Source organism: Cyprinus carpio, chromosome B8 (genome assembly GCF_018340385.1).
Source record: "Cyprinus carpio isolate SPL01 chromosome B8, ASM1834038v1, whole genome shotgun sequence".
NCBI lineage: Eukaryota > Metazoa > Chordata > Actinopteri > Cypriniformes > Cyprinidae > Cyprinus > Cyprinus carpio.
This window is the reverse complement of record NC_056604.1, coordinates 5,649,623-5,666,164: the sequence shown is the minus strand read 5'-3', so window position 1 is coordinate 5,666,164 and position 16,542 is coordinate 5,649,623. Positions and strand designations below refer to the sequence as shown.

General features: G+C 33.3%; 1 protein-coding gene and 1 long non-coding RNA gene across 2 annotated transcripts; both read right to left on the bottom strand.

The window, feature by feature from the left end:
* Window positions 1–121: 121 nt before the first annotated feature.
* Window positions 122–2,498, bottom strand: LOC122138220. Its single transcript, XR_006155398.1, has 3 exons — window positions 2,343–2,498; window positions 1,272–1,380; window positions 122–249 (listed from the first exon to the last, which is right to left on the bottom strand). It is a non-coding gene; the product is annotated as an uncharacterized LOC122138220 (long non-coding RNA).
* Window positions 2,499–2,814: 316 nt separating this feature from the next.
* Window positions 2,815–14,578, bottom strand: LOC109073467 (UDP-galactose translocator-like). Its single transcript, XM_042729351.1, has 5 exons — window positions 14,288–14,578; window positions 12,437–12,619; window positions 11,056–11,207; window positions 9,272–9,966; window positions 2,815–3,704 (listed from the first exon to the last, which is right to left on the bottom strand). The coding sequence occupies exons 1-5, from the start codon at window positions 14,367–14,369 to the stop codon at window positions 3,671–3,673; spliced, it is 1,146 nt and encodes a 381-aa protein (XP_042585285.1). The 5' UTR covers window positions 14,370–14,578; the 3' UTR covers window positions 2,815–3,670.
* Between the last annotated feature and the right edge of the window lie 1,964 nt (window positions 14,579–16,542).

The window sequence follows — 16,542 nt, the reverse complement described above, 5'->3', positions numbered from 1 at the left end:
ATGACAGCAATCATTTCCTGCTTTTGCAACTTTTAATAATGATACATCTTCTTTAACATCATATTATAGATTTATATATAGATTTATACAGAAACTTTGAACAAGACTGGTTAATGAGAACAATGCAGTGAGGTGTTTTCAAGCTCACCTATGAGCAGAAAGACAAGAATACAAATGATGACAATGAAGGCAGTGTTTCCATACGTTGTGATGACAGTGGCCAGTCTAGACTTGAAAATTTTGCTCCATCTAGAAAGGCAACAACAGAGATAACACCTTAATAAACAGAGGGCAAAAGAGCACATGCGATAACACTAATCTTTCTCAACAGGTCCAAAGAACATCAAGGTTCACATTTCTCACACACCAAAAAATGAGCACATAAAGATGCCTTTGAGAAGCATTTCTTGTTTTTTGGTTTTTTTTGCTTTGATGAGTCTGTGCAAACACACCAATTCTCAGAGTGTATCTGTGTGATTCTATGAAAATGTTGTTTACCAAGTGTCCCAACCTTTAAATTGATTGGAAGGTCATGTGAAATAAAGAAATGACTCCCTCACAAGATTCTTTTCATGGAATAAAAGCATTGAACAGAATTTAATTATCCTGGTGGTGCTGGAATCAAAACATCCAACTCCGCTCAACTCTACCAAATACTCTGAATGATTCGTGGTTTAAGGCTGTAACACAGCAACGATATTTCGCCACAAATGGCCAGATTGCAGCACTGGCAGCACTCTGGGATCTTTCCTGGAAAGAGGCCAAGTTGAAGAAAACTGGTGCAAGGGAATAAAATGGATCAGAAGTGAAATAAAAGTTTTCAGAACCTGATGACTATCAGAGATTATTAAGAGAAGTCGGCATGAACACAGCATGGACGTTTAACTTTAAGGAACCAATCTACCAAAAATTCAATTTTTTTGTAAATGTACATCCAAAATGTTGATGAGTTTGTTCCTTCATAAGAACAGATTTGGAGAAATATAGCAAATTATCAAACAGCTGATATTACATCACAAGACGTTAACTGATGGACTGGAGTGGTGTGGATTATTGTGATGTTTTTATCAGCTGTTTGGACTCTCATTCTGACGGCACCCATTCACTGCAGAGGATGCATTGGTGAGCAGGTCATTTAATGCAAAATTTCTCCAAATCTGTTCCAATGAAGAAACAAACTCATCTAAATCCTGGATGACCTGAGGGTGAGTTCATTTTCAGCAAAATTAAATTTTTGGGTGAACTGTGTTTCGACAACTTCGGAAACTCACCGTTTTGGGGAGATGAAAGGGATACATAGCAGTAGTATCGCAAACACCTCGGCATACAGAAACGTAGCCACGGCCGTCCACTGAAGACTCATGATGGCTACCTGTGAGTCTATGAAAACACATCAGCAATAATCAGCCAAACAGATTACATGCACATCACTAAACAGACCCCGAAAACATACATTAGCATTAAATATGATATGCACAAGGTTTGGGAAAATATAAGTCTGAAAAAAAAGCCCAGGGGCAAAACACACCCATTGATTTGATTTAATACCATGTGTGAAATGCAGACACTCAAGTCCTCTGGTGAGGCTCATTAAAATCATAACTGACACAACAGCACCCTCTTATGTTTACTACAGAATAGCCCCAGACGCAAGATGAAATCATCTCCGAGGCCTTTACAGATTATGAGACACGATCAATAACCAATTCATGTCAAATACAAAAAAGGAAAAACTACTTGGTTTTGTAGTACATCATCCCAACTTGCCAAAAGCAACTCACAAAGAACAAGATCGCTCATTAAAGAGAAGAAAATTAGCAAGTGCAGGTGTATTCATCAAATTATTCATACCAGATTAAAAAAATTAAAGGCAGGAAATCAATCATTTACACCTAAATGTGTGATAATAAGGCAAGGAATAAGTATTCGTTGATATATCTCATCATATATATATATATATATATAGATATATATATATATATATATATATATATATATATATATATATATTACATATGAAAGAATGAATTACAAATGTACTGCGTCAACTACATCTGCTTAGACTGGCCGCAGGAAAATAAGACTTTATTTATTATACTAGACGGTAATAGACATATATTTCTGTAAATATACGTAGGTATAAGGGGAATAGATATGTAAACAAACACAGAGACACAGAGACATAAACATATCTCTGTCAGAGCAGTACTATAGATGTGTAAATACGCTGTTGTTTAACTCTTACAATTACCCTCGTTCATAAGAGCTCTGCTTATGACTGAAGTGTAGATAATTCAATAATTAGAATTTACAGATTCTGAAGTAAAAGCAGAAATATTCACCTAAATGCCTGCAGGAATGTGTCAAAACTTCTGCTGCACCCTGCTCGCGCTTCACATTAATCTACTTCCGGTATGTATGCCAACTCATGCTACACGTGACAACTTCCGCGTCGAAGCCAGGAAACGCTTGCGTAAAAGTCTCCTTTCGATAAAATAGAATGAAATAAAATATATATTAACAGTTAAAGCTCACTGTCTTGTAATGTAAATTAAGCAATTTAAAAAAAGACTATAGAATACCCCAAAAAAAATATTAAATACAGTAAAATAATCTTTCACTTATATAATTACAAACAATTAAAGTAGACGTCCTTTAATTTTTCAATAATTTTTCTATTGAGAATAATATGTGGGAATATCTGGCAATATGTGGAAAATTGGACACCAGAGATTTTGGCGTTAAACCCCGGCAAAATCGATTATAGATCATTATTGTGATGACATATTTGTGTAATAACATCAACTTGGCAAATCACATTCAAAACAATGTTTATTCCATACATAAATACAACCATACTTATTATTCGTGACCTGAAATGATTAAACATTTAGTTTAGTTTTAGATCTGCTCCCTTGAATGGTGACATGATAAAGCAAGTATATGTTCAAAAGCTCACTGCTTTTAACATTCCACTGCTGCTCAGCAATTAATAACATAGATATATTAAAACCAAACTCATCCAAAAAAAAGAGCACACTGACTAACGCGTTTAGGTCAGAAATGCATTTGTTGTAATCTGAAGAGGTGGACTCTTTTTATTGACAAATATAACAAAAAATAGAGTTTAAATATGAAAGCGCACTTTGGAGAAAATAAAGTTTGCTTGCTCTGCCAAAGTGTATGTGATACTCTGTCACACCAAAAACAGCTGAAATGCATAAGGCACTACAAAAAGTACAAGGCACTATTAAAGCATTAATGAATACACAAATTATTTAGTTAAAAAAAAATGCAATACCATAGGCTACTATACAGTTATTTCATAATAAGGCAGCACCTTTTGAATTCCAAGTACGATGAGGATTTTCATTCATTTTTCCAGTTCCAGCATACAAAACACAAAATGTTTACATTAGTATTATACTGTCAGTCAATTACAAAATCAAATGTATAACAATAGTGAGGTATCCACATAAATATGAGGTTCCATAAAGTAAGTCAGCACAGTTTAGTTTAGAAGTACCATCATTCATAACAGAGTTTAATATTGTGAGCATAACAAGGCACGTAAAATATAACCCTCATCTTTTCCTTTGGAATAGGGCAGGAGTGTAGGACCTGGAGGCACAGTGTGTTCTCATCAGCTTTTATCATTTATCATGTTTCTTCAATTTCCTTTCTTCATTCCTGGAGCCTTGGGACTAAAAGTGATAGAAGAGAGAAAGAAACGACACATTAATTGTGCGGTTAAAAGAAAAACAAAGCAAGAATATGTAATTTAGTTTTATATATTTCTCTACATATGTGGACTAGCTCACATAATGTGTATCTGTCTGTCACTATGCTTGTTTTTACACTCATAAATCAATGCATTCTTGAATATTATACACAGAGGTAAATATGTTGTAAAACACACCCAGCAATATATCATTGCTTATTGGGAAATGTATATCTGAGTTTTGCTTGCATTTTATATTCGCATTACACAGTACATAAATGAAAGTATGTGCAACTTTGTAATAGACAGATTTAGCTATTTCAACTAAACCCGTCATTAACAAGTGCAAAAAAAGTCAGTGTAAGTAATGAGTGCCGTCAGAAAGGGAGTCTAAACATCAGAAAAATCCACAAGTTGTACAAACATGCAGCTTTTCACAAGACGTTAATTGATGGACTGGTGTAGTGTGGATAATTGTGATGTTTTTATGATGATGTTTGGACTCTCATTCTGACGGCACCCATTCACTCCAAAGGATTCATTGGTGAGCAAGTCATGTAATGCTACATTTCTCCAAATCTGTTCTGATGAAGAAATAAACTCATATACTGTATGTGAGTAAATTTTCATTTTTGGGTTCCTTTAAATAAGCATTTATTTAATAGTGTTCTTTTCTGCATGACAATGTCCCTTATGCACAATCCACGTAGATGATATCTGCTCCATCTTTAGTTGAAGGCCTTCCCAGAAAGGTGGAGGCTTTTAGGAATATCAATGTTCATGGAATTAAAAGTTCAACAAGCATGTGGTCTCATTTCCTCATACATTAGCCATGCAGTTTATTTATACAAAAGGTACAAGAGTTCAGTTAGTGGTTAGTATCCTCATGCAGCAAAATCACCTCTGATAACCTGTTCTAGTTGCATTTTTGATGTCAGCATGTGCCCTGAAAAACCAGCTTTTCATGTCTGAAAGCTGATTTCATAGTGTTTTTCAGGTAGTTTGATGTATACAATGTTTAGTCAGCAAAACACGATTGATACATTCATGATTACCAAACTCTCATTATTTATATTGATTATTAAAATGTATGAATCATTGTTTTGGTTGTGCATCATAGCATTTAATTTACACTGATTTAAATAAAAAATATATATTATCACTGTGTGTAAATTCTTAAATTACAGAAATAAGAATCACTAGGAATTACAAAAAATTTATGTAGTGAAAAATCCAGATATATTACATTCTCACAGCAATGTAAATATAAGAGAAATTATGAAATTATTGCCTTAATTGTCCTAAAACTTGCCTTCATATTCTTTATACAAAACCTGCATTCCTTTTTTCCTTTTAATTTTTTAATTTATTTATTGTTTTGATTTTGGTGTGAAATGTGACATGTTTTTATCTACACTGCTGTTATACACACGTGCACACACAAGAAAGATTCACTTCTGAGGCTCATATAAGAAACAGAAACTCTATTCTCTATTTGATGTTTATTGTCAGCCTCAAGAAAGAGGCCACTATAAGAAATAAGCCACCAGGAGCTGTACTTCAACTCTTCACAGGCTATTTACAATATAGATCATAGTGCCAGAGACAGGGCTGTCCTTGATTTATCAGCTGCATGTGATGATGAAATCTGTGCAGTCTTTCTGCAATCAGGAGGTGTTGTCACAGAACACAAACATTAAACAGAAATCTCAACTGGACATGTGCAATGTTTTGTATTTTTGTACATGCGATCACTATCAGCTCAAGTATTCAGAATCAAATCTATTCACCAATGAGCAAAAAGAAAACAGAGACAGAGTTTTCAGTTCACATTGTACTCGTTTCATTGTAAATACTCATCTTTTGTAACCCTAATATTCATGATGATGTTATACATCTTTAAGGGCTATGTTCTGACATACCACCATCATAATAATCTCTCATGAACAAATATGAAAGATTTATATGATGGTTTGCATCACGCACAAGTGTTTAGTGTAAGAAAATGGCTTGTGGTAAATTCTCTCATACCCATACCCAAACACACACAGACACACTCATAACATAAGATAACATATATATATATATATATATATAAAATCACACAAACACGATCACTTTAGCTGCCTGAGGCCAATCACGGCTAGTTTCTGAAAAAGTCTCTGAAAACAACTCAGTGATGGAGTTTAAGATCTATAGACTTTCAGCTTTAGAGCTGCAGGGAACTAATAACATTACAATTTGTAAATTAAAGTCAACATGAAATGTTATTTACAACTCTTTTTAGCCTTTTAACATATTAAATGATAACACATATACCCTAGGTACCAGTTTAATCATGTAAAGTGTGCATTACATACACTGGCGGTCAAACGTTTGGAATAATTATTATTTTTCAATATGTTTTTAAAAGTTGCTTCTTATACTCACTAAGACTGCATTTATTTAATTAAAAATACAGTAAATTTTTAAATACTGCTTTCTATTTGAATATGATTTATAATGAAATGTATTGTTGTGATGGCAAAGCTGAATTTTCAATTCTTATTGGTGCTCAATTATTATAGCTCTTATTATCAATGGTTCTTATTAAAAATGTTGAAAACAGTTTTTGCTGCTTAATATTTTTGTGGAAACTGTCATTAATTTTTTTTATCAAGATTATTTGAAAAAGATCATTAAACAGCATTTATTTGAAATAGATTTATTTTATTTTTATTTGTAAAATTATAAATGCCTTCATTAACTGCCACTTTGACAAATTTAATGCATCCTTGCAATAATATTTTTTATAATTCTTGCCCCAAAATTTTGAGTGGTTGTGTATCACGGTTTTCATAAAAAATATTAAGGAGCACAACTGTTTTCAACATTGATAAAAAGATATGTTTCTTGATACTGAAGATGACACTGAAGACTGGAGTAATGATGCTGAAAATTCAGCTTTGCATCACAGGCATAAATTACATTTTCACATATATTAAAATAGAAGAAAGCTATTTTATACTGTAATAATATTTTACAATATTACTGTACTATTTACTGCATTTTAATCAAATAAATGCAGCCTTTTACACCACAAGTGAAAATGGGAAGGATTTTATATTTATTCTTTTTTTGTCATAATATAAGTACATTAACAGCCATTCAATTTCTGTATTCCTTATTTTAATATACTTTTGAGGATGGGCAAATTGTTATGTTTAGACACATAAAGTGCACAGCATCATGTTATAAGAAAGTAAATAGAGTCATTTTCCTTTCATGTTGACTTCAAAAGAAAAAAGTAAATTAGTGCATTGTAAACAATCAAAGAAAGTAAACTGAATCACTGCGGGTCACATTTCTTCATCCAAAACAATGAAGTATTAAAATCTACTGACTAAATTCGTCATTTAGCAATCAAGCAGCACTTAACCCAGTCCTTTTGATATTACATGAATCCTAACATGCATATAAAACCCATTACGAGCAACAAAACCTCTTCACCAAACCATAACCATATACTTCCCCCAAACCCTAACATATGATCCATCACCTGTTGTTGGTCACCAAATACAACATGTGCTCTGGTGACCATATTTACTACGGCAAAAACAGAAAATAAAACATTCATTTTGTATCAAGACGTGCTCTTGAGGTGTGTGGGGATTTACTGAGAACCGTTTTGGCTTATTTGTATCAAATATGTGCACAAAAATGTTTTTACAATACATAACATAAGATAAACCCACAAATCTTGATTCATTTTTTGCATCATAAAAAGAAGATATAGTATTTGATATTATGTACAGTGTACATAATATGAACTATATGAACTATATTAACATTTTATAGTTACCATTCAGTCACAAGTTGATTGAGAAAGGCACAGCATTAACCATTTGGTGGTTAAGCAAAACTAGTCCCCCTCACACGCATATGCGCACACAATGAAAACAACCTTCACTGAGGTGCCATTTGGTTAGAAAATGACCAGGTTAGTCCATTTCGAGCACAGAAAAGAGCTGTGAGCTGAAAATGCCAAAGACGAGGGTGGCAAAGCAAGAATCCACATGGAAGCAATGTGTTAAGTGATTGCCTATCAAATATTTAACTAGTTCTGTAGTTGATTTTAATGAAGCACAATGCCAATTAGTAGCCATTTTCAGACTTGTGAGGATGGCATCTCTTAACACATTGCATTATGGGTAAGGAGGACTGGCAGAGATAAATGTTTGAAATGAATGTAACTTATAAGTCCCTGCAAGCTGATTTAAAAGCATCCCTTTATCTGATATATCTATTACTATATCAGCCCAAAATCACTCAGAATGAGACCAAACTCAACACGCCGGCAACAAAGTTCCACATTACTGCTACAGACACGCGTGAATCAAGCTCTTTGCCACTGTACAGACTTTATAGGTATTGCAGTGTTTTAACTGGAAACACAGCCTCTCTCAACCATTATTTTTCTTTGTCTCTATTTACACAATTAACAATGATTTTGGCAAAGAACTTGCAGCGTGCAGAAGCAGCTATGAGTGAATCTCACAAAACCTGTCAAAATGATGCCTGGGATTCATTTTACACTACAATCAAAAAAAATAAAATCAACCATAAATTTTATATATATATGTATATATTTTTAAATACGAAGATTAAGCCTGTTTTGTCGACCATTAAGATTTTTGCATTGTGACTTTCTGCACTATTTTTAACATAAATAAGCACATTGTATTCCTAAATTCTCATTACCGTTAAAAAACACAAGATTTTATTTTATTTAGAGTATTTATATGTCATGATAGTAGATTTATACTGAATTGAATTCTTATTGTTTTTAATTAAAAAAAATTATTAAAATTAAAAAAAAAAAATTTAAATTCAAAAGTATTTATGTATCAAGGTAGTAGATGTTGTACTGAAATTAATTTATACTGTTTGTTTTTTTTTAACAATGAAAGTTTGTTTTTATTTTTATTTACTTGCATTGCACTGATACAAATTTGGGAGTTAAATGTGCTTAAATTTCACAATGCAAACATTTGTATTGGTACTTAATAGGCTTTCATTTTTTTTCCTCTGTGTTTTGAAGTAGAAGTAATAGCCTAGATTTTGTGTGATTCACCCATTAGTTTTCAAGTCAATCCAGCCCACTGTTCCTCTGCTCAGCAGTAGCCTGGCAGTTATGTTCTCGTCTTCTTCCCCAAGATTGAGCTGTCTAACAGGAAAAAGCTGTTTAAGGCAAAGAGGGAAGGGAGGTGAAGACGTTTGAGAGAAATTCGCCTACGGAGATTAAAAAAAATGCCACTGCTTGTTTTTGGTATTAAAAAAAGAAAAACTGAAAACCCCAAAACCTACATCTACGTCTCTCTGGTTTGTGCTTTCCAAATGAATTAAGTGCCGACAGCCATGTTCACGAACGACCTAGTCTGTGTTCACAGAAGCACCCACACCCACAGCAGCAGAGAGAAACGAGAAAGAGGAGAGAGTTAGGACTTCCACCAAGAGAGGTAAAGAGCGATTAATGGAAGGGGACACAGATTTCATTTCACCAGCACTGACTTTGGGAGGAAAGCTTCCAGCTCCGAGTCTCCTCCTTTGCTGTGACTAGATGAAGATGTGCTGGTGCTGGAAGTGCTGGCGTTTGGTTTGGGGAGACTGTACATATAGACGGCTCCTATGACCAATCCTGCGCCCAGCGTGAAGATCAGGTCCACGTGGAAGCCGAAGAGGTAGACGGAAGTGATCGTGGACACAATGATAGAAAAAGAGGTGGCGAAGCCTTTGAGAATGTTGTCTGCGTATTTTACGACAACAGCTACAAGGAGGCCTCCGAAGGCCTGGTTGAAGATGACGCCCCACACCATTGGTGTGTAGCCAAACAGGAAGCCTTTCTCGGCGATGGCGGCACCATCGTTCCACCACATGCCGAGGAGACCCAAAACTGTCCCGAAGATCCCGAGCTGGATGTTTCTCATCCACACCGAGGCTGAGCTGCCCTTCAAGATCTTCTCAAAGTAAACACCGGCAAACCCGGAGGATAGGCAAGAGATTATTACTGACACCAGGCCCTTGAAGTAGCTCTGGTTGGTGCTGGTCAGAGCCTCCTTCTGTTTTCCGCCCTCCTGCTCCACCTGGACGATCGCCACACCGGCAAACAGCAGCACTAGAGAGATCCACTGGATTTTAGACAGACTCTTGCGCAGCATGAGCACTGAAAACAATGCTGTGGTCAAGATCTTCAGCTGATATGTGACCTGCAAAAAAAAAAAAAAAAAAAAAGTTTTATTTCATTCATTTCTATTAAATTGTTCAAACTGTTTCCATTAATTTATTTAAAACTCTAAATCAACAATACGCAGATATATATGAACGTTCATTACTGTGCACTGTTACATATTAACAAATTATAAACTACAAATCCGCCCTGTGTTTATTTAGTATTTAGTACATTAAAAGTAGCATAGAAACAGTGTTGCCATTTTTTTCAGTAAATGAAATAAAGTTAAAATAAACTCTAACCATGGACCACAAAACCAGTCATAAGGGTCAGGTTTTTTTGTAATTGAGATTTATACATCATCCGAAAGCTTAAAAAATAAGCTTTTTTAGGATAGGATGATATTTGGCCGAGATATAATTATTTAAAAATCTGGAATCTGAGGGTGAAAAAAAAAAAAATAAAAAAATAAAAAAAAATCGAGAAAATCACCTTTAAAGTTGTCCAAATGAAGTTCTTACTAATCAATAGTTTTGATATATTTATGGTAGGAAATTTACAAAATATCTTCATGGAACATGATCTTTCCTTAATATCCTAATGAATTTTGGCATGAAAGAGTAAGTGATCATTTTGACCCATACAATGTATTTTTGGCTATTGCTACAAAATATACCTGCGTGACTTACGACTGGTTTTGTGCTCCAGGATCACATATAGAAGTTTTAAAAAAGCTAATAAAAACGACAAACTCACAAAACAAAATGAGTAACACTTTTAATAAACTGAAAATATGAATGTATTTCAATATGTTAATAAGTACTATAATATCATAAATAAAATAATATACTAATATAAAATCATGAATTCTCATGCATTTTAATTCTTACATAAAACATTTTAAAACTACCAGGCTGCAGTGGCTGTTTAGTCAGAGAAAGGATAGAAAGTAGTTGTGTAATACTAAAGTACAACTCTTTTGGTGTAAGAAACTTTAACTAACATTATAAGCAGACTTAAAGTGTCACAAAAGTCTACAGTTGGGGATGTACGAAGTGAAAAGGAGTGAATCTTTCAAGAGAGAGAGGTGAAGGAAGAGCATAAACAAATTTTGGAGCAGTCTCACCTGGAAAGTGGCTGCTGGTAAATTAGAAATGGCCACATACTGCAGGTTGTTCTGTAAAGTGTAGATGAGTGACGGAACTGCTAACTTCAGCGTGTCCAAATACTGTATGACTATAGAGTCATACAACAACGATACAAAAGACTTCACATTACCTGTATTTACAAAAAATAAGAAAAGACACATTATCATCAGACACATTGCTGCAATACTACTACTAATAAAAGTAGTAATTAAAAAAAAAAAAAAAAAAAAAAAAAAATAATATATATATAGGGCTCCTATATATATATATATATATATATATATATATATATATATATATATATATATATATATATATATATATATATATATATATATATATACTAGTGCTGTCAAACAATTAATTGCGATTAATAGCCTCCAAAATAAATAAAAAATGTTTACATAATGTATGTGTACTGTGTATATTTATTATGTATATATAAATACACACACATTATATATTTTGAAAATATTTAAATGTATATACATTTATATTCTTATATTTTATATATAAATATACTTAATATATAAAAATAACATATTTTTCTTAAATATATACATGCATGTATTTGTATTTATATAGCCATAATAAATATACACAGTATACACATATATTATGTAAACAGAAACTTTCATTTTGGATGCAATTAATCATTTGACAGCACTAAGATATACATAAATTATTAGTAGTACTAATTTTTTTTAAATGTTTTTGTATCTTATGCTCACCAAGGCCGCATTTTTTTGATCGAAGACACAGTAAACACAGTAAAATCGTGAAATAATTTTTAAAAATGCTCTAGCTAAAAGAACTGCTTTTATCTGAATTTATTTCAAAATGTAATATATTTCTTTGATGCAAAGCTGAATTTTCAGCATCATTAGTCCAGTCTTCAGTGTCATATGATCCTTCAGAAATCATTCTAATAAAATGATTTAACGCTCAAGAAAGATTACTTATTATTATCAATGTTGAGAACAGTTATGCTCTTAATATTTTTGTAACTGAGATACATTTTTTTCCAGGAAATTCAAGCATTCACAATGTTTATTTGACATGTAATATTTTTTAACATTATAAATATATTTACAGTCACTTTTGATCAGTTTAATGCAATTTAATATAATTCTTAATTTCTTACATTTAAAAAACCTATATAGATCAGCCACACAAACATAGTCATTCCATGAATGTCATTTAAATATTAAGGTGGCATTTCTTTTAAAATGCATTTTAAATCATAATAAATCTATATATTGTTCAAATATAACACAAAGCATTGTAAGATAAGAACAAAATGCACATTAAGTCACAGGCTGCACGTAGCGTGCCACCATGTGCTTCCAGCGAACGCACCTCTCTCCTGTATCAGGACGATGACCAGACAGGTGAAGACTTTAAGAACTTCTGCCATCACCACGGCTGATGTGGTGTAGAAATGATCTCCCGGCAACGTCCGCACGTAACGGATGCTGAGGATGAGCGACGCATTCTGGATCACCAGAATCGCCAAACTGATGTACTTCAACTTCCTATTGACTGCAAGAGACATATTCTTTTAATCAACTTTTAGTCAAAATTAGCTATTTTATTTACTGACAGTGTGAAACCGGAATAACTGGAGCCTAAATTAACGGATCTGAACACTGACGTGAGTACAATGGCAGCATTTGACTTATCTGAATGAGGCTAGTCAATGTTTAGTTAGTATTTTCAGTTAGGACACACCTACACACGTCGACAGCGGGTGAATGTTTGCTCAATCCAGTGGCTACACCCTGCTTACAGACACTTCATTCATTCACCAAACACTTTCCTTAGTTCACTTTTTTTTAGCTAACGCAATTCACTGGCAAACTAGGTACGAAACAGACAAAACTACAACGTTATCTGACTTAAATAACATTAAAAGTTGAGAAAACAAAAGCTATCAAAGATATAAATAAAGCCAAACATTTGACAAATCTCACCAAAAAATACAAAACAAATAATTATTTACCATTGTGTTATTAAAAAAGTCATTTGAGCTCAAGTTTATAGAGATGGCCTGTGGAAACTATAGACATGATGAACAGGATTTGTGAAACGTATAAACTTGTTTTGCTGGTTTATAGTGCGCTGATGTCTTTTCTTCAGTAAAGAATGTGATAAATGCAGTGCCACACACCATACCATCAAAACCCATCTGACAAAGGAAAAGAGCTCCGGTCTGCAAGATGACAATGGACAAGACAAAATGTTTCACAGTTTATTTACTGACTGAGGAAATTCAAAGCACTTTACATGAGAAAAACACTGCCACCATTAACCCTTTTGCTGCATGAGATCCATTACAATAGAAGTCCTAAAGAATTTTTACACGTACACAACAGTACAAACACTGTTGAATAAAGTCCGGTGCAATGCATTAGGTATGAACTAACAGTTTATATTTTTACAGCATTTATTAATCTAGGTTGTTGATTTATAAATATAATATTGTTTTCGTCCATTCATGTTTGTTCACATCTCGAGATGTAAAAACTATGTAGAAATAAACACAGAAATAACCTTAACAAAAACTAAACTAGATTAATAAAGGCTTTACAAATGTCAATTGTTAGTTCTTTAAATAATAATAATAATAATTAATTAATTAATTAAATGTCCTGCAATCCATAACGAATTCCATGGTACTTTGATTTTCACTATAATACTGAATGGCTGCCAAGTTCATGCTATTTACTTAAAACTTCAAAAAATACTACAGTACGTTATATGCATAAACTCTATAGTACTACGAATTATTTTTCTAACAGTTTACAAACTACAAGAATTACTACAAATGTTATTGTTGCTACTGGACAATCATAATAAAGTAATCTGGAACAAACTTTAAAAATGAGAATCTTTGTATTTTACTTACTTGAAAGATTGCCATACTTATTCGAAGATACTTTAAAAATATCACGGTACTTTTTGTAAGTGATGATATCATGCGGCAATACCATGTTATTCACATTGTCTGTCAAATATTACCATGATATAAGTTACGTCCAATAAACATGTTAATATCAAAGTCTTTATTACAGGGGACTGAGGAATTTGGGTGGTAACTATGGTTACCACTGTTCGTTTTCTAACGGGTGTGTTGATGATTCGTCGAAACCATCGAGTCCTTAAGCTGTCAGGCGTTTAAATAACAATAAATAAAACGCTGATACTTACCTTCATTCTGTCTTCGGGCGGATGTTTTATCTTCAGTGCTTTTGTTAGGACTCTCAGTGCCTGCTGCTGCCATTATCATCATCAAACATGAACCCCGATCTGTCCTCAAACTCACACGATCCGCTCGATCTGTACTGGATACAGAGCTTAAAGATAATTTCCCCGCCTCTGCCCCATGAAACAGCTCACTAATGCGGTGAATGATGTGGAAATGTTCAGAGCTGCTGAAGAAAAGTGTTGACGTCCCCAAACACACAAGCGCTTCCTGTTACGCGATCTTCTTCGCTCTCTCGCGCTCTGAATTAGGAGGCGTTTTAGTGCCCCCTGCAGGCTCGGGCCAAACAGTAACATTACCAAAAAAGTAATAGTTTACACATACGAGGAATTTGTTTTCGTGACAGAAGCTCCGCAGTGCAACAGAATGACAGTGACAGAACAAAAAACACATAATAAAAGAATAAAAAATACAAATAAGTATTAGGAATAACAATATACAAATTAAATTAAATTAAATTAAATTAAATTTATACATTTAGCAGACGCTTTTATCCAAAGCGACTTACAGTGCATTCAGGCTATCAATTTTTACCTATCATCAAATTGACAATTGTATGTGCAGGTATATTACAATAGGCAGTTTTGTATGTACAGGTATATTATGTGCAAATTTGAAGTGTTGACTAAGTGTGTGTGTTAGATAAATAAGTGTATGTGTGTATAAATAGTGTTGTGTGTTTCACAGTTAAGGGAATTTAAGGGAATTATGCGACTTGTGAAGGATTTAGGATTAAGGATTTGTTTAGTTTAGTTTGTTTAGTGAGGGAAAAACATTTCTAATAATATAATATTTATAATATTATTTTATTACCGCACTATTCGCAAAAACATTTGTATATTAGAATTACCATAGGGTGTTACATTTCAAATTTAGTTTGAATTCAGTATTTAATGTTTAACTGACACCAATGCATGGACTAAACAGGTAACTAATTGCTATAGTGTTGCTCAACAATAATGAAATACTACAAAAATCCATTGAAACTGTCTCTCAAGAAGTATGTTTTGCTCTACAGGAACCTCTAGATGGCAGAAGCAAGCAGTCTTTTCTGTAGTCTTTTAATCAAATTGCTAATTATAAAGTAAAATATGAAATAATCTTATAATGTCTGTTCATTTGAATAAAAGATATTCCTATGGTTTATAGTAAGGAAATGTAAAGATTCTTTCTGAACAAAACTAGACATTATTTGAGGCTGTTCAACACACAAATAACCCAACACCTATAAAGATTGAGAAAATGGGCATGTAAAAACAAAAAACAAAAAACAAACAAACAAAAAAAAACATAAAATGTGCAAAATGTGTCTTTATTGCTTAAATACACATTTGTCCTCATAAGTAATATTTGACATTGTTCAGATTCATTACCAGCTGATTTTAATTGTAGCCTACAATGTGATAAAGCGAATTTATATGACAAAAATAAATGCAAAATTATCATAATTACATAGTTTATTTGTACATACATATTTGCCACTAATTATGATATAACGGACAAGATAGTTGATTATTTCAAAACAGAGATATATCTATAAAATCGCTTAAATGCAACATCTTAAGACAACTGTCACATTACACTGTTCTGTACACAAGTATTTATAGTGAAGCAGTTCTGCCAACCCAAGCAATGTCATAAAAGCTTGCTTCTCCAGTCCTCTGCATCGAGACGATAAACAGACAAGTAAGAACTTTAAGAATCTCTGCCATCACAACAGCAGATGTGGCCAAGAAATCAGACAACGTCCACACGTAGCTGATGCTGAGGATGAGTGACACATTCTGGATCACCAGAATCACCAGACTGATGAACTTCATTACCTTCACTGCAAGACACACAGGAAAGATGTTCAGATCTAAACACTGACAAACGCCAGCGTTACGAACAGTTCTCCTTTTTCTGAATGTAGCCAGTCACTATCATCAGTTCAAAACACACCTAAACAGATGAATTCATCTGCACTGGATATTCACACAATCAAATTCATTTATCAATGCCATTAGACTGAGAAATAATACTAGACTGTGAGAATTAAAGCAAGAAACATTGTATTATCAAAAGTATGATTGCACATGTTAGCCTGTCTGAATATCACATAAAATAAGGAACAAAAAGCAAATCTGGTTTCTGGAGTTTGACCAGTTGATTGACAGACATGTGATTATCTGGTTTCTCTGTTTTACAATGATCCCATTCT

Excerpts from the sequence above, each read along its gene's own strand:
- LOC109073467 (XM_042729351.1), bottom strand. The coding sequence starts at position 14,369 with ATGATGATAATGGCAGCAGCAGGCACTGAGAGTCCTAACAAAAGCACT. Across the intron at positions 12,620-14,287 it reads CGCCCGAAGACAGAATGAAG|TCAATAGGAAGTTGAAGTAC; the intron begins GTAAGTATCAGC and ends TGTCTCTTGCAG. Across the intron at positions 3,705-9,271 it reads CTGGAAGCTTTCCTCCCAAA|TCCCAAGGCTCCAGGAATGA; the intron begins GTCAGTGCTGGT and ends TATCACTTTTAG.